Source organism: Ambystoma mexicanum, chromosome 5q (genome assembly GCF_040938575.1).
Source record: "Ambystoma mexicanum isolate Mex_15411 chromosome 5q, UKY_AmexF1_1, whole genome shotgun sequence".
NCBI classification, from domain to species: Eukaryota; Metazoa; Chordata; class Amphibia; order Caudata; family Ambystomatidae; genus Ambystoma; species Ambystoma mexicanum.
Window position 1 is genome coordinate 942,208,417 of NC_090933.1, and position 19,061 is coordinate 942,227,477.

The following is a 19,061-nucleotide window of genomic DNA, read 5'->3' on the forward strand; positions in this document are numbered from 1 at the left end:
CCAAGGGTGTTGCCTGCCAGTCTGCCCAGAGTTTCCGAACCAGACAGAAACCATGGGGAGTCACTGGTCCTGCCTGGCCTGGATGTCCTTCCTGCCCCTGAGCCACTGCTCAACTTTGAACTGAAAACAAAAGATGGTACATCAGTCACAAAACGATCCCAAAAGGGTTCAGTAAAACAAACCCTGGAATTACAGGAAACAATACTCAGAAACTTGGTCCGATTACATACCAGCAAATGCAACACCCTTGGGCAAGGGCCGATTCTGATTTTTTTAATACATAAAAATCTTTGCAGTGCTTTGGTTAGGAGGTCCAACTTCAAATCAACAATTTTGGCACGTTCCAGTTATTACAAAGATTGTGATCATTAGCGAATCAAAAGATACAAATTACTTGCCTGTAACTTTTGAATTATGTATGTTCAATCCAATCAGAGAGCCACAATTCTGGATACCTCCTATACAGACTAATGTATTCAGAGACCAATTAATGAAAACAAAAAATGGAAAGCCAACGCAAATCCATTTGACTCACCTTACCCAAATTAAACCTGACATCACAGCATACCATTGGCTCCAAGCAAGTGAAAACGTGGATTTCAAAACCTCCTTGGCAAGAGACCAGAAGGCAGCATAAACAAATATCTAGGTAAAGTGAAAAAGCCATGCTCCAGAAGGCATTTCTGCAAAAGGTAAGGTCAGTGTACCCAGTAAGCTTGCGAATATATAAAGTTATCCATTGAAGCACACTTACTGGATGGTGACTGGTCAAGGCTACAAGAATTCAGACTTTCATTCTACCATGCATACGCCAAAAGAGAAAAGGGAGTAGTGGATTGAGGAGAGCATGGGGTACAACCATAAGCAGAGCATTGTGGGTGGAGTGGCAGGTGATTCCAAGATGATAAGGCAGGCCAGTGAAGTTAAGAAAGGCCGTATCCAGGGAACCTACATTGACCTGAGCATGCCAGGAGAGACTATGTACTCCTGGGCTGTATAGCGGTAGCTTAGAGGGGACAATGCACCAGCATAACTAGCTGTTGGACATTCAGTGAGAACGAGGCAACCAGTATTAAGAACTTTAAGTACCTGCAACAACGATCTGAAAGATATGGCTTTTATAAAAAAAAACAGGATCACATGGATTGGCCACCAAAACTGCAACTTAAACACAGATTGGGTGGTCCAGTTAATGATCAGACATACCAAGAGCGCTGGAGCAAGGAGACAAAGGTCATACAACAGGTCTGTCTGGCTCCCTGACATTAAATGCCAGCTAAAATGGAGTAAACGCAAGATTCACAAGAAGACTGAAAAGAAGCATTCACCTGACACTTAAGAGTAAGCAGCAAATGCAGCATCTGAGAATGAGATGAATTTAGACAATTCCATGCAACAGGGCCCTTCAATTGTTATTACAAACGATTTACTTCCTAATCAAGCACATTTTGGTAGCTAGCAGTATATCTGTTAATTTGAGTGAGTCAAACACCTCCTTTTAAAACAAAAGAACGTATTTTACTGCTGGTGTAAAAAGAAAAAGCGATATTCCTCTTCCAGGTCCATCAAAGTAGACCAATATATCCTGTTCCTCTGCCTTTATCAATCTGGTAATGATTGGGAACCACTCATTTAAGATCAAAAGGATTTTATCAGGAAAGGTTTTAAAGATGCACATTATTAATTGTTTGCGTCAAGTAAACGCCATCCACTGAAATCAACTTCCATGGTTTCCACGCTTAACTTTGGTTATCAATCCAAGGAAAGAAATTCATACAACAGTTAGCCAATCCAGTATGCTTGAGACAGGACTGCAGAGCTTGATTTCGTTTTATAAGGACCATGCGGGAACTCCAACAGTTAACATTGCTCAGCAGAGTGATTTCACCTTACGTATTTGCTACTTTAAAAAAGCTTGTCAAGTCTTTGTCCCCACTGCGCTTTCAAACCATCAGCAAGGTTAACTTGTGAAGTTGCCAGAAATGGAAAACAATGGTAAAAAAACATGACCACTGGAAATACAAGATCCCAATCTTTAAGCTTTGAAATGTAGTGAAAGTGTACTCAATATTCAGAACCACAGTCCCACTGCTTCCCTGCACAGAGGCAAGGACCGCTAAACCACCTTGCTTGCAAATAAAATACATGTCCACCGTGTTGACAGTCAAGAACAGAACACTTTCCCCACAAAGGAAGCTCCATGGCAGGTCTGATGGCTCATAGTGCAACCGGATTGAGGTTTTCCCTCCACTCGCCTTCAGATTGTCAATGTGGGTGCACCAATTTTTCAAAGCGCATCCATCAAGTGTGGCCAAGGGTGCAGAAAAATGATTCTCTTAGCACTCTGTCCTGCAGGGCCATCACAAAAGGCTCGGATACTCTGTTCGAGACCTGCAACAGGCCCTTCCCGTTACCCTGAAACTGACACTGTCAACGAAGCATCTACTGGAGCCACCTCGTGGGCAACTGAGTCAACGGGCGCCAATGCCATTGATAAAGCTTTCAGGGTGCTATGAGGACCAGTAGCGAGAGAAAGGGATTGGAAGGCTTATACCATTTTGCAAGATGTTCAATACCATGTCCTGAGGAGTCAAATCTCTGCTCCAACATGGGGCCAGAACTGCGCCTATAAACCAGAGCACCTGGTACAGCGTGACATGGGACTAACTTCAGGGAGATGCCCAAAGTTTGCAGTCAATGACTGGTGCAGTGTAGCAGTGTAGACACCAGATGATGCAACAGCTCGAACAGTCGTTCAAGCAGGCAAGGTTCGACTCCCTTTTCTTTCGAGACAAGCAGCAATCACTGCCAACAGCTTAGAGAAAAGCCTTCGGTCTCTGCAAAGGCAGAACGACAGGACCCTATACTGATAATGGGCGTTTCCAACCACAAACTACGGGTAATTCCTGGGATTGGTTTGTAAAGTCACACAAAAGTAGGCACCGTGATGGGAAATGTCACCAGCCAGTCATGCTGTTAAAGGGCCAGGAGGATCTGGGCAAGGCAAACTTCTGCAATGTGTCCTTTCATAGGCACACATTCTGCAGTCACAGCTCCATGGCTGTCTCGATGGATTTCAAAAGACCATGCTAGTTATAATGAACAGGGACCTCTGAGCGGTTTTACAAAACCCAATCAAGTTACATGGATGAGCAAGATTTCACCAAGGAGTGCGAGTCAGGGGCCCTCAATGAGTCCATACAGAAGAGAGCAGACAATCAATTTAGACAGCCAAAATACAGTTACTTAATGCCTCTAGAAAGCAGAAGGAACAAGTTACTTACCTGTAACTGTACTCCAGCATGGGTCTGGCATGGATTCACATGCTCATGAATAGTCCCCGTCAGGCTGGGAATCCTCGGTAAAGAGAAAAATCAGTTTCACTTTCTCCTAATATCCAATCACTGGTCTCTGGGTCATATTGCCCCAAGCCAATTACTGCCCTCTACCTGAGCCCCTCTGGCAGCCATCTTCAGATTTGGTAGCACGTAAAGTGGCAGTAGGACCAAGTGAAGAGCCGTAGAGGGGTAGGCGGGAGGTTTCGCATCAGAATCCATGCCAGACCCATGCTGGAGAACAACAGTTACAGGTAAGTAACTTGTTCCTTCTCCAGCATGGGGTCTGGCATGGATTCACATGCTCATGAACAAAGAATACATAGCAGTACACACATGCACATCCACGGGAGGTGGCACGGCTCAACATTAAGCATCACAACATTAAGCATCTCTTACCTCCTCACCAGGCTCACCTTCAATCAAACAGGTTGCACAGCACTGCTTGGCCGACTCTAGATTTCTCCCTGGAATCCCGGTCGACACAGTAGAATCTCTTGAAGGTGTGTGTTGACCTCCACGTAGCAGCCCTGCAGATGTCCAGCAGGGGCGCACCAGACAGGAACGCTGTAGTTGCAGCGATCGCTTTGGTCGAATGGGCTCTCGGACGGCCAGGCAATGGTCGGTTTGCCAACCAATGACAATGGGTGATGCAGCCGGAGAGCCACCTGGAAATGGAAGCCCTGGAGAGGGCCTTCCCTTGGTTCACAGGGCCATAGTTCACAAACACTTGTGATGTCTCCCAAAAACTCTGTGCGGTCCACGTACAACTTTAGCGCTCTAGCCACATCCAGCAAGTGAAAAGTCCTCTCAGCCGGCGACGGGAAGAAAACAGGTAACACCAAGGGCTCATTGAGATGGAAGGCCAATGGCACCTTGGGCATGAAAGAGGGGTGAGTCCTCAGCACGACCCTCGTTTCGTGGAATGTCAGGTACGGCGGCTTACAGGAGAGGGCCTGATCTCTCCCACTCGTAGTGCGGAGGTGATGGCCACAAGAAACACTGTCGTCCACGATAGGAATTTCAGATGTGCCGAATGCACAGGCTCAAGCGGAGGACCCATGAGCCTAGTCAGCACCACATTGAGCTCCCACGCCGGAGCCTTCATCAGCGGGAACGAGCAGAAAAGTCCTTTCATGACCAGGCGGTGCGACCACTGCGACGACCGCCCCAGAGTTCGGGTATAGCGGGAGATAGCTGCCAAATGAATTTTGATGGAGGTGGGCGCCAGCCCCGCCTGGGCCAACGACAACAAGTATGGCAAGTCCGGCAGCACTTGAGGGGCAGTAATCCGTAGAGGGTTTATCTTCTGTGCACGGCACCAGACAGTGACCCTCTTCCGTTTATGTCCGTAGCACTAAGAGTCAAAGAAGCCCTGGCCTTGGCAAGTACCTCCTTGCAGTCCCCTGGGATCTCGTACCCTCTGAACTCTAGCGCTGTAGGAGCCAGGCCTGCAGGTTCAGCGACCCTGGGTCGTGGTGCAGAATCGCGCCTCCTTCCCTGGCAAGAAGATCTGCGTCCGCCGGAAGCTTGACTAGAGGGGATGTCGACATGTCCAGAAGGTCCGGGAACCATATCTGCCTCATCCACGCTGGTGCGACGAGGATCATCCTGCACCGGAACCGTCTGAGTTGACTGATGAGTCGCAGAAGCAACGGCAATGGAGGGAACACAGGAACAGGCCGTCCCAACGGAAGGAGAATGCATCCGCCATGCTCCCCGGATGGGGAAACCTGCTGGCGAACCTCTGGCACTTGGTGTTCATCGCCGTCGCAAACTGATCGATCTGGGGATTGCCTCATCGTTGGAAGAGGAGATCCACCTGATCCTGCCGAAGCTCCCACTCGAGGCAAGAGAGCAGCTCCCTGCTGAGCGAGTCGGGGACAGCGTTCTTCACTCCTGCTAAATGAAAACGTTACCAGGCACATCCCCTGGGCGACAGCCCAGTGCCACAGATCCTGCGCTTCCTTGGAGGGCCAGAGATCTGGTGCCCCCCCTGCTTCCGAGTGTAGAACATCATGGTGGTGTCGTTGGTGAAGACGTGTACCACCTTGCCCTTGAGGGATGGGAGGAATGATCTAAGGAGCCAAAACACTGCTCGGAGTTCCATAACGTTGATGTGCAACGACTTCTCCTCCGGTAGCCAAAGTCCTCTTGCATGGAGATCGCCAGTGTGCGCGCCCCATCCATCCAGGGAGGCATCCGTTGTCACCGTCTGATGTGCTGGGGTCTGAAAGTCTGCCTGCCGCTAGAGGCGCGGACACCTCACCACCAAATCACTCGCCCTCAATGAAACATTCCGTCGATCTTGTCTCCGAAGCTTCCCGACACATGAATCCAACGGGCGTCGAGGAACTCCTACCGCAGCCGAATCCGTAGCCTGCACAGCTGAACAAGGTAGATGCATGACATCATGCCAAGCAGGGACTTGATGGACCTCACCCTGGCAACTTCCATGGTCAACAGCCATTGTACTTTGCGCAGGATGGCTTTTATCCTCTCCTCAGATGGTGCAGCCAGTCGTGCCACTGTGTTGAGCCTGGTACCCAGGAACAGAGCGTCCTGCGATGGCACCAAGCAGGACGTCGCATAGTTTATCGAACCCCAGTTCCGTGAGCAGATGGACGGTCTTCTGTGTGTTCGACAGCGAATTCCCTTGACTTAATTCGGATGAGCCAATCGTCCAGACAGGGGTAGACGTGGACCCCCTGCAGGTGCAGCCACCACCGGTGCCAGGCACTTGGTGAAAACCCTTGGCGCAGACTTCAAACCAAAGGGAAGGGCCTTGAACTGATAGTGCTGTCCGTGGACCACAAAACACAAACATTCGATGCCCCTTTTGTATGGGGATGTGGAAGTAAACATCCTGAGTCCAGCGACGAACGACGTCTCCTTCCTCCAGCTGTCCCAGCACGTGCTGGAGGGTGACCATCCGGAACCTGTGACTTGATGTATCTCATGTCCTTGCAGGACGCACAGGCCTCCTCCGCATGCGAGCTGTCCGAGTGTAGGCAATAAAGGCACAAGGAGTGTCCATCCTCCAGGAAGATGTTCCGTAGCCTGCATCCTGGGCAGATCCTGAACAGAGGCGTCGAGTCTCCTTTATCCTCGGTCATGTCCACGTGGTGTAGGCCTCCAAGAGTCTTCTGGAATCCTCCAAGAAGTGAACTCGACGAAACATCACTCTTAAGGGCGTAAAAAGTTCCCAACAATGGGTCGTTGGTTGGTGGATCGATGGAGCTTGAGGCTTGATTGACCGAAAAAGAGCACATTTTTTAAAAAAAAATAAAAAAACGCAAAACGCAGTAAAATCTAGAGCTATGGCACGAGGACTCCCAACACTTGAACGTGCTGTAAAAATCTGAAGATGGCTGCCAGAGGAGGGGTTTAGGTAGAGGGCAGTCATTGGCTGGATGCAGTATGACCAAGAGACCAGTGATTGGTTATTAGGAGAAACAGTTCAGAAATGAAAAACTGATTTTTTCTTTACAGAGCATTCCCAGCCGGACGCCGGAGAATATTCATGAGCATGTGAATCCATGCCAGACCCCATGCTGGAGAAACATTAAACTAGCAGGTAGTACTATCCTACAATTTTGTAGTACAGATGTATACAATAACTATTAGGTTCACCTTATAGACATCAGGTAACAAGCAATGCAGGTAAGTTAAATGCAGTAAAGAATGGCAGCCAATCACAAGAACAACATCCTAACTTGAGAAGCCCAAACCACAAGATGAATGCCCAAAGTTCACATGGTGCAACCCAATGTTTCTCACCAGTATGAGTTCTCTTACAAACGATGCAATGGGATTGTGGTGATTAGTTTCAAACTATTAAAAAAGTTATTCAGTAATCAGAAAAGTTACGTCCTCCTCTCTTCTAGGCACAAGGCAAACCATGGGGCAGGATACCCGGCCTAGGTTCAACGACTATAGGCAAATGAAGGTGAGACAGGAGACAAAGGGACTTGCTCCCAGTGTTATCCTATAACAGACAGGCGGGGGAGATTAGGGGCAGTGGTTGGTTGGGGGGGTAGACTGGCACACTGATGCCTACGTAACCGCCCAACTGATTTTCCCAGATGTCTGAATCATCTGGGGGCTCATCTCATTCCATTTGTCCCAGTGATGCAAGGTGTCTAGAAGTTCCAGAAGGGGCCTCAAACCTGCTTGAATGGAAATGCAAGATGCAACCCCTGGTGAAGGTACGAAGAATACAACAATGCAGGCCTCCTTATGGCACTACACTGGATGGAGGAAGGAGATTTCAAGCAACCAACACCATTTGCAGGAGACAACAGGTATCCATCCAGTCGCAGTCACAGCAGCTGCTGCAGGACAGGTTCCCATTAAGGTGGGAAGCTGGAATTTCAGCGAGAATGTGACTTGTGGCCCAAGCTGGCGACAACCAAAGTACCGACTTCAATTCAGAATGGAAACGGTTCTGATGAGGTAGGCCACAAGAGCTGGTCAGTACACCGGGCAGTCCAGGGACACTTCCTAAGGCTATGAAGGGATGGATACTCGAGATGGCATCAAGACTAGTGGTCCCACTAATTCAATGGCTGAAGCACCGCTCAAGGTCTTCAGAGATCAAGCAGAGGAACCAGGCTTCACCATGACAAACACAGCAAGGGATGCTGGAGCACTCTTTGGATGTTATTTTTGCATTTATTGCCGTGCACAAAAACCTTGGGTATCTAGGCGCTAGTTACATTGAGGAAATGAGGGCGGGGAGGGCGAGAAGGGGGCACAAGGGTGGGATATATAGAAGGGGAGCACAGGAAGACAGGGGTGAGTCTGGAGAGGTGCTGTTTGGGGTGAACATTAGGCTTCTGGGTTTCTTTGCATCAGGACGAGCATCAAGTCTGAGAAGGTGCTGTATTAGGTGAACAGTCAAGTCTTTAGATTTTTGGAAAACGTCCAGTAGGCAAGATCCTTGAACGGTGGGAGAATGTTCCATAATTTGGCAGCCACGACCGAGAAGCTCTTGACCCCCCTCAGCCCTCCCCCACCGAAAGTAGACTGAAGTTGGGGATCTTGAGGTGACAGTTCGCAGATCCGAGTGGTCGGGCGGTGAAGTATTTCTCCAAGGACCGCGAGAGGTAGGTTGGGCTGTGTTGGAAAGGCTTCTGTGGACTAGATACGATTTTGAATTTAATCATCCCCCAGATAGATAGCCATTGTGTGGCTTTCCTGGCTTCTGAGACCTGGTCAAATTTGGAGATATGCGGCCGCTAGGAAGGTATTCTGAATAGTTGGTTCAAGTTGCGCTCTGAGTTGCCTGCGAACAAGGCATTACAATAGTCCAGTTTGGCTTCTGTGATGGCTCTTGCGATAGAGAGGCGGTTAGGGGTGGAGGGGAAGGGTTTGCTGGCGTGGAGGAGTTTGGCGGTGTAGGCCGCTGATGAGGCAATAGAGGGGGGGGGTGGGGGTACAGTTTCCATCAATAATAAACTCCTTGAAGGCAGGGTCTACGTTGCATAGCGTGGACTGGGAGCCGATGGGGATTTAGTTTTATCATTGAGGCATAGTAAGCGAGATGCCATCCCGTTGTGCACGACTTCATACACAGTTGATGGTCGCAAAGTCCTGTGCATGGGATCCAGAGAGGGGGTGGGGGAGATGAGTTGCGGGTCATTGGCATATTTCGTATAGGAGATGCCGAGGTCTAGATGGTCGAAAAGGGGTTTTGCGTAAATGTTGTAAAGAGTGGGGGAGAGGCAGTAGCCTTTGGGTACTCCACAGGTGACAAGAGGGGGTAAGGCGGTAAAGTCGTCAATCAATAATTGCGAGGATCTGTAGGATAGGAAAGATTTGATTGAGTAAGTGGCAGATGTGGAGAAGTTGGCTGTAGAGGCGAGTTGGGAGCAGATTGTCTGGTGGTCTACCAAGTCCAATGCTGCAGAGAGCTCCAGCATCATTAGAAGTGCAAGTTTGCCAGCGTCTTTCAGGGCAGAGACTTGATTTGTTTAGGTCTAGTAAGACTGTTTCTGTACCGTGCCTGGGGCGGACGCCTGACTGGCAGAAACCCAAGTTGTTCTCCTCGAGCTAATGTTGGACCTGGATGTAGGCTACACGATCCAGAATCTTGAGGTAGGGTACCATTGTGATGGGGTGATAGTTTGTGCGTATGGTGGGGTCGAGGGAGGGCTTTTTGAGCAGCGGAAGGACCCAGGCTTCCTTCAAGGAGATTTTCACCGATTTAGAGGCGAAGGAAGCATTTATGTTAAAGGTTACTTGTACCGTGCAACATCACCACCGGAGTGGTCCCCTGGTGCTGTGGCAGATCTGAAAAAGGACGGTGTGAAACAGGGGGGCTGTGGGAGTGGTTAGTAGGGTGCAGTGGGAATAGGAAAGTGAGATATGATCTGTTGGAAGCTTCAGTTCGGTTTGCACCATTCGCCAAGCTAAAATCCGATTTTCGAGTCTGCGCGATTCCCATGTACTGTTGTGCATGGTTATGTGTGGTTTGTATGTTGAAGTGTGGTGAAGTACGTGCAGTTTGCTGTGCAGAGATGTGTCATCTGAGTTGCTGTAGGAGAGGAATTGTGTGTGCATGAGCAGTCCAAAATGTCCTTCCTAGTGCCACCAGTTGGGGATGGTTAGGCAATGGATTGTAGGTCCCTCCGTGGGCTTGCAGTTTGCCAGAATTTATGATTCCTACTCGTTCCCTTCTGATTCTGGGTTGAAGAGCTAGGTTTTATGTGTTTTTTTAAATTCCAGGTGATCGCTTGTAGCGTGTATGTTTTTTGGAAGGGAATACAAGGTTTTAGAAGCCAGGTGCGAGAAAAATGCTCCTACGAAGTTTATTGTATGGTTTTGGTTCTAGACGAATGTTGTAGCGTTATCCGAGTTTTCTTGCTGCATGGTAGATGGTTATTTTCTTAAGTAGGAACTCCTCGGCCGTGGATTGCTCGGACCGTTATGCACATTGTTTTGAACCTTATTTGCAGTTTTAGCAGCAGCCAGTGTAGTATTTTCAGTACTGGGCTAATGTATTCTCTTCATGGTAGTTTCAGCAGGAGTCTGGCTGCTGCGTTTTGGATATGCTAGTTTCTTTAGTAGGCGTTCTGGCATTCCTAGGTATAGGCTGTTGTCGTAGTCTACTCTGGAGACAGGTGCAATGATGGTGTGTTTTGTGAGTGAAGGAGAAGAACAGTAGGATCCTTTTTACTGTATGCAAAAGGAAGAAGCATGTCTTGATTATAGCATTTACTTGTGGCTCCAAGTATTAGTTTGTTGTCCGAGGTGCTTTACTGTTGATGGGGTCCGTGCTGTTCCTAGTTCTGTTGGCCATGGGATTTAGTGACTGTTTTTAGATATAACCATTATCTCAGTTTTTCCAGTCATGAGTTTGAGGGCATTTGTGTTCATCCAGCCGTAGAGATCTTGTAGGCATTCTTACAGGTTTGCATTTTCTTCACATGCGTTTTGTACTTTGTAGACCTGTCTCATCAGCGTAGTTCTAGCATGTGAGGCCATGTCTTTTAATGCGCTTGATTAGTGGAGCCAGGTATATGTTGAAGAGCAGTGGAGATGGGCAGGATCCTTCTGGTACTCCACAGGTGGATTCCCTGGGGTGAATTTGAAGGGTTTGATCCAGACGGTTTCTGTTCTGCTAGGAAACATTTCATCCAGCGTAAGGCCAGGTCAGTGATTCCTATTTCATCCAATCTCCATATGAGGATGTCATGGTTGACTGCATCAAATGCTGCTGAGAGATCCAGAAGCATTAGATCTGGGCTGGTGTCAGTCTGCATTAGCCTTCAGTTCGTCCCAGATTGAGAGCAGTGCCGTTTGTTCCTCTCAGTCTGAAGCCTACTTGTGCCTGGTCCAACAGAAGGTGTTATTCTATGTAACCTTGTATTGTGGCTGAGATGATTGAGGAAGTGACTCTGCGCAGTCTTTGATAATCAGGGCTGGGCAGGTGTCACCTTTGCAATGAGACGGTTTGAGACTGGTTGGAAGTTGAAAGGGTTGCAGGTGGGGGTCAGTAAAGTGCTGGTGGAAGTGGGTGGTGGTGGTGGTTTCGACAGCATGGTTTGTTGGGACTGGGAAAGGATTTTTTCTTTGAGGGAGTCGATTTTCCCAGTGAGGGCGTCTTGGATTTCGTTGCACCAGGTGCTGTCCACTGTCAGGGGTGGATGGTGGGGTAGGGTCAGGGGAGAGTCTAGCTCCCGAAGGATAGTTTCCGGGAGTTGGAATTGGCATTACTGATCCTGGAGTTGTAGCCATTTCCCTTCGCTGTGTGGATTTCCCTTCTATAGTCTTTGGTGAGGAAGCTGAAAAAGGGCATTGGAGGTGGGAAGAGGGTATTTTCACTCCATGCCAGCTCAGAGGCATGCCTTTTGGCTCGAGATTTGAGGAGCTCTGATGTAAACCAGCTGTTTTTTTAGTGCAGGTTTGGTTTTCTGTTTGAGAGGGGCGAGCGTGTCAACTGCCTGAGCGATGGTTCCGTCACTGAGGTTAGGGGGTGGGCGAGGCCAGCAAGTAGCAGGCGTGGTTGTTTGAGATTTGTGCAGCGGGCCAGGCCTTCCGGCTTTGATAGATGAACAGGCCTGAGGCGTTCGCAGGGAGGGGGGGGGTTTGGGGGATGTCGAAGGCTGTTAGGCAGAAACCTGTGCAGTTCCCTTGGGGAACACTGCAAAAGATTTAAGACTACAGGTAGAGCAGTAAACCCCTTTGGTAGCAGTCTGTACCACCCAGATTTACCTGGTAGCTGTGGCTGAGCAGTCAGACTTCTCTCAAGAAGAGTTAGGCAGTATGTAAAGTATACACAATATGTACCAAAACACAATAGCACAAGCAAACACTGACCAGAGCTTGGTTTCAAAAGTATATAGTTATTTATTTAAAATACACATAAGTTAAAAACACTCTAGCAAAAATATAGTAAAAGCACTTCAACACAGTTATAATGAAAGTAGATTCAATCCTTTCTCCTATCTAGACAACTCTAAGTAAACACCACTTAATTAAAACAGAGGTGAGTGCTTAACGTTAGATGACACTCTAGTAGTTTCCAAGAAAGGGAGAGAAAAAGCAGAAATGGGTTAGACACACCACTCTAAGGTCCAGAGCACTTGCAATAGGCTTAAAGAAGAATAAAGTCACAGGTGAGCAAAAGTCACTAGGCAGGGCCCACTCTTAGAGTAGCCGGAGCGAAAATGTGCCCAAGATCACACTGTTAGTTAGAGATTCAAAGTCTTGCAAAGAGTCAAAAAGAGGTTAGAGTGGCTCAGAAAGTTTAGCCAAAGTGTCCCAGGCACTCCCAGGTTCGAAAGCCGGGGACTAAATCTACCCCGTACAGTCGGTAGCAAGGGAAGCCAGGCAGAACACAGTACCTTAAGCGGAAAGGATCCTCCAGCGGTGGCAGTTGTTCCAGGCAGTGGCAGCAGGGCTCGACGTCGGTCAGGGGAGAAGAAGTTCTCGCTGAAGAGCAGAAGAAGAGGGTCGTTGCACTGCCCGGGAAGAAACCAGCCGCGGAGTCCTCCGGTTAAAGGGTTGGTACCGACTTTCGCGGTATGGGGGTAAAGTGTGGTATTCCGGTTGCCGGGGTGCTTGGCACAGGCAAGGCGGCCACGAGATACCTCAAAGAACGGAAAGAAGGCGAAAACTGGTTGTCCCCACCAGTCAAGGGAAGGAGCCACTCCGTTAAGAGTTCTCCTCGGTCGTCGGGAAAAAGTGGTGAGACGGTTCAGCAGGGCTCCACCGGGTGGTGTCGTCGAAGCAGGTCGGCTCAGCTCTTCCCTCGTCGGATTCTTGGTCCTGTGGCGACTTCTGAAGTCCCAGTCCCCAAAGCCCTGCTTTTATGCAGCAAACCCCCATTCACCCAGCCTAGCTGTCACTCAAACATGCTAAGTGGTGAGCCGGGCGGCTCACCACTTGGGCCAATCAGGACGGAGTGCGACTTGAGTTACCAAGGTAACTCAGTCCAGGGTGCCTAAATCCCCCTCCACCCCTCCTAAGTACCCCAGACAGAGTGGCACCACTTTGGAGGGCTTCTGTGGAGAAGCCCGCCAAAAGTGGAACAAAGGGCTCCACTTTGGGTCAGAGTTACAGAGGCGAACACCAACGCCATTTTAGAATCAAGTTTTGGCAAAAAGTCCCAACCGGAGTTATAAAAAGAAATATATAAACCGGCGGGATGTTTAAGGCTACCGTAAATAAATAATTAAATGTGTTAGCCTAAAACAATGGGAAATCCCATAGGGAAATATTCGCGGTCGAATATAAAAAGTAGTTTCCACTGCCACCAGCCAAAACTCGATCAGGGGGGACGGAGACGTGCCCCCTCGACTAACAGACCCTGGGGCAATCGAATTGCCCCAGCCAGTACGTCCACAATATGATGGTTTGTACTGGTTCTGTTCAGGATTCAAGACTAGCAAAGTCTTTGGTGACTTTACATGCCCTGGGAGACAGTAGTCAGTCCCAGGGTATGGAGTCTATGTTGGGGAGTCCCTAGGACACCCCTGGGTCACGGCACAGAGGGTGCTGTGTGACCCACATCACAAAAATACATGAGGCCCTATGGAGTAAAAGACCCCATAGCCCATTCAACACAAGGTTTAACCAAGATAACACACTTCAACATGTCCAAGAGTGAGGGTAAAAGAGTCTCACTCTTGGCAGGAGAAAAAAATTAAACCCCAGAAATCCAGCAAAGCTGCTGGGGGACTCACTAGGTAGGGAAATTCAGCCTAAACAGAGAATTCTCCCTAACACTCGCCCCCCCCAGACTAAGGGACAGGAGGATTTAATCCACTCCTGGATGAACCTCATACCTCTAGTCGATGATATACATCCTAGAGAGTCCATCAGCATTTTGATGGTGACACCTTGACCTATGTTCAATGGAGAACTCAAAGGTTTTCTTTTGCAAGCTAACGGACCTACAGACCCTTTGAGGAACATCAGTCTTTTTGTTATAGGGGATCTGGTTGACCAGTCCCTCAGAAGTTGGTACAACTTCTGAACCTATGTTAGGCTTTTTCAAGGGGTCCTTATAAAGGATTCCCTTAGATCTAGAGGGGCCTCCAAGGTTCCTCACCACCTCTCTTGTGGGAGCAGGTTGGGTCTTAGGCCTCTTGGTTGGAGGGGTTGGGGTTAGGCAATGTACCTGCTTCCCCTTCCTCTTAGATCTACCTTTACCTATTTTAGGAGTTTCCCCCCTAATATTAGGCTTGGAGTTGGGGTCTTCAGTAGAAGGTCCAACAGTCTGAAGGTTTTTGGCCTTAGACTTTTCTTTTCTGGTTTTCCACCAGCACTGAGAATTACCAGTTCTCTCAGGTCCAGATAGGGGCCTAGTTGGTCTATCCACCTCTTCCTCAGAAGCAGGGGGAGTCAGAGACTCTGAGACTAGGGGAACAATGATGGAGCTTGGTTGGGGCACCCATGTTCCTAGCATACTATCCTGAAATGTGCCTGGGTTAGAGGTCAACTTACTAACACCAGGGCTTGTAGTGGGGTTCTCAGTAGAGGGTCCCACAGGCTTGGAAGGGTCCTTCAAGGTAGCCTTTCTAGCCAATTTGGTTAAGTTCTGCTTCTCCATACTGGGAGGCCTGGGGGTATGTGACACTACTCCTAGAGTTCTTAGGTCATTCCCTAACAGGACCTTCCCAGGTACCTCAGTCTGAACACTGACAGGGATCCTCACTGTCATGTTGTTACACTGAATGAGGGCTGGTAGAATAGGAACCATTTGGACAGGGCCTCCAGACATCTTAGTGGGACCTTTGGGTGCTTTGGCCACATCCTCAGGTTGAAAGAAGCTTTCATCCACTACTGTTCTGCTGGCCCCAGTGTCTCTCCTGGCAGGAGTATCCTGGCCATTGACAAGAACACTGTCCACATAATACACCTTAGAGTTAACAGGTAGGGAGTTATACACAACCCTATTCTGGGGACTAACCAGACCCATAGGCTCTAAGTTTACAGTTGCTTGAAGACCCAAGGGTTCTTCAGCAAAGAGTTCAAAGTGGGCACTAGCCATCTGTACTTCATCCTCAGGAGTGAAGGCTAAGGAGACTGTGCTGATCCCTGCAGGTTTACCCTTGCACTTGGGATCTCCTTTGATATGGTCAGTACCCTGACAGACATAGCATTGTCCAAATGCTCTCTGGAAGGGTGGCTTGCTCTGACCTCCTTCTGGCTTGTGGCCAGAAGGTACACTAGCCTGATTCGGTTTACCCTGGGGCTTACCCTGGTTATTTGGTTGTTTGTGGCCCTCTTGGGTATGGGAGGTATTAGAATTCTCTTTGGGGTCCTTTTTAGGCTGTTTCTCCCCATCCTTCTTCTGAGTTACCCCAGAATCCTTGTGAGTGGCCCTGTTGGCAACCCACAAGTCAGCAGCCTTAGCTAGCTTCCTAGGATCCAATTCCTGTGAATCAGCCAAGTGCTGTCTGAGCTCAGGAGAGCAGGCATCATAAATTGACTCCAACATAAAGAGATTTCTCATCCCCTCATAAGTGTTCACCTTGTAACCCTTAATCCATCCCTCTAAGTTTTTCAAACATTCACTCACCCAGGTAGCCCAAGGGGTACCATCATGCTTTTTGAGGCTCCTAAACCTCTTAAGATACTGGGAAGGGGTCTTCCCAAACCTAGCTATCAAAGCTAGTTTCACACATTCATAGTCCTTCCTATCCTCCTCCCCCATCTCCATTACCACATCAGTTGCAACAGGGGGAAGCCTAGAGAACAACCAGGTGAGTAAGTCATTTCCTGTGATGTTCTGGAGCCCATGATTATATTCAAACAGAGACAACCAATCCAACACATCCAACTTAGGCTCATACATACCAACCAATTCTTTAGGCATCCGGGGTCTTTTAGGACTGGAACTTCTAGAGGAGCCAGAGAGAGAAACATTCTCAACAGATAATTTCTTCATTTCTAAGTCATACTTGAGCTCCATTTCCCTTAGCCTTAGTTCTTGGTCAGTTTGAGCATTAAGTTTCTTATACTCCAATTCTAGCTTCATTTTCTCCAGTTCAAAGTACTGAGGACTAAATGTGGGACCTGGTAAAGGTCCAGTAGGCACAGCAGGTAGAGCAGGCAGAGGCCTAGGGGGGACAGTTACAACAGCCTCACCCTCCTCTTCTGACTCTTCCTCAGAAACATCAACATTTTGTTCCATGTTAACTTCAACACTGTCATCTACAGTTGCTGGAGTGGTAGGTTCCTCTGAACCATCACCCAGACTTTGGTTAGCTAACAATCTTTCAATCAGCTCCATTTTCTTGCCCTTAGTCAGGAGATCCTTATGTTTACAGAGCACTCTTAAACAATCAGCAGTTTTGGCTGCAAGGGACTCTTGACTATAGCTTTCTATAACTGACATGTTAGAGGTTTTACTTTTTCAGTGCTAAGCTTTGTGGTTAGTTGCACTAAGGTATCTAAAGCACAATAAAATGTATACTCAATACAAATCCCACCGCTGTACACCAGTGTTAGGCAGAAACCTGTGCAGTTCCCTTGGGGAACACTGCAAAAGATTTAAGACTACAGGTAGAGCAGTAAACCCCTTTGGTAGCAGTCTGTACCACCCAGATTTACCTGGTAGCTGTGGCTGAGCAGTCAGACTTCTCTCAAGAAGAGTTAGGCAGTATGTAAAGTATACACAATATGTACCAAAACACAATAGCACAAGCAAACACTGACCAGAGCTTGGTTTCAAAAGTATATAGTTATTTATTTAAAATACACATAAGTTAAAAACACTCTAGCAAAAATATAGTAAAAGCACTTCAACACAGTTATAATGAAAGTAGATTCAATCCTTTCTCCTATCTAGACAACTCTAAGTAAACACCACTTAATTAAAACAGAGGTGAGTGCTTAACGTTAGATGACACTCTAGTAGTTTCCAAGAAAGGGAGAGAAAAAGCAGAAATGGGTTAGACACACCACTCTAAGGTCCAGAGCACTTGCAATAGGCTTAAAGAAGAATAAAGTCACAGGTGAGCAAAAGTCACTAGGCAGGGCCCACTCTTAGAGTAGCCGGAGCGAAAATGTGCCCAAGATCACACTGTTAGTTAGAGATTCAAAGTCTTGCAAAGAGTCAAAAAGAGGTTAGAGTGGCTCAGAAAGTTTAGCCAAAGTGTCCCAGGCACTCCCAGGTTCGAAAGCCGGGGACTAAATCTACCCCGTACAGTCGGTAGCAAGGGAAGCCAGGCAGAACACAGTACCTTAAGCGGAAAGGATCCTCCAGCGGTGGCAGTTGTTCCAGGCAGTGGCAGCAGGGCTCGACGTCGGTCAGGGGAGAAGAAGTTCTCGCTGAAGAGCAGAAGAAGAGGGTCGTTGCACTGCCCGGGAAGAAACCAGCCGCGGAGTCCTCCGGTTAAAGGGTTGGTACCGACTTTCGCGGTATGGGGGTAAAGTGTGGTATTCCGGTTGCCGGGGTGCTTGGCACAGGCAAGGCGGCCACGAGATACCTCAAAGAACGGAAAGAAGGCGAAAACTGGTTGTCCCCACCAGTCAAGGGAAGGAGCCACTCCGTTAAGAGTTCTCCTCGGTCGTCGGGAAAAAGTGGTGAGACGGTTCAGCAGGGCTCCACCGGGTGGTGTCGTCGAAGCAGGTCGGCTCAGCTCTTCCCTCGTCGGATTCTTGGTCCTGTGGCGACTTCTGAAGTCCCAGTCCCCAAAGCCCTGCTTTTATGCAGCAAACCCCCATTCACCCAGCCTAGCTGTCACTCAAACATGCTAAGTGGTGAGCCGGGCGGCTCACCACTTGGGCCAATCAGGACGGAGTGCGACTTGAGTTACCAAGGTAACTCAGTCCAGGGTGCCTAAATCCCCCTCCACCCCTCCTAAGTACCCCAGACAGAGTGGCACCACTTTGGAGGGCTTCTGTGGAGAAGCCCGCCAAAAGTGGAACAAAGGGCTCCACTTTGGGTCAGAGTTACAGAGGCGAACACCAACGCCATTTTAGAATCAAGTTTTGGCAAAAAGTCCCAACCGGAGTTATAAAAAGAAATATATAAACCGGCGGGATGTTTAAGGCTACCGTAAATAAATAATTAAATGTGTTAGCCTAAAACAATGGGAAATCCCATAGGGAAATATTCGCGGTCGAATATAAAAAGTAGTTTCCACTGCCACCAGCCAAAACTCGATCAGGGGGGACGGAGACGTGCCCCCTCGACTAACAGACCCTGGGGCAATCGAATTGCCCCAGCCAGTACGTCCACAATATGATGGTTTGTACTGGTTCTGTTCAGGATTCAAGACTAGCAAAGTCTTTGGTGACTTTACATGCCCTGGGAGACAGTAGTCAGTCCCAGGGTATGGAGTCTATGTTGGGGAGTCCCTAGGACACCCCTGGGTCACGGCACAGAGGGTGCTGTGTGACCCACATCACAAAAATACATGAGGCCCTATGGAGTAAAAGACCCCATAGCCCATTCAACACAAGGTTTAACCAAGATAACACACTTCAACATGTCCAAGAGTGAGGGTAAAAGAGTCTCACTCTTGGCAGGAGAAAAAAATTAAACCCCAGAAATCCAGCAAAGCTGCTGGGGGACTCACTAGGTAGGGAAATTCAGCCTAAACAGAGAATTCTCCCTAACAAAGGCAATGGTGTGGTGGTCTGACTATGGGCAAGGAGAAGTGACCGGGTTGGAGATGTTGCAATTGAGTTCGCTGATCCAGTCAAGAGTGCGACCTTGATCGTTGGTGGGCTTGAGGGATCATTGCATAAAGCCAGCTTGGTTAA

At 48.5% G+C, this 19,061-nt stretch overlaps 1 protein-coding gene across 9 annotated transcripts in view; it reads right to left on the minus strand.

Moving 5' to 3' along the window:
- The window catches only part of UBR5 (ubiquitin protein ligase E3 component n-recognin 5), a 2,447,509-nt gene that overhangs the window by 2,272,485 nt on the left and 155,963 nt on the right, over window positions 1-19,061 (minus strand). For 8 of the 9 annotated variants that reach the window (XM_069621458.1, XM_069621459.1, XM_069621457.1 and 5 more), the window contains exon 5: window positions 1-120. The exons of the other annotated variant lie outside the window; for it this stretch is intronic. In XM_069621458.1, coding sequence (XP_069477559.1) covers window positions 1-120 — 120 coding nt within the window. The remainder of the gene's footprint in view (window positions 121-19,061) is intronic. 9 annotated transcript variants of the gene reach the window in all.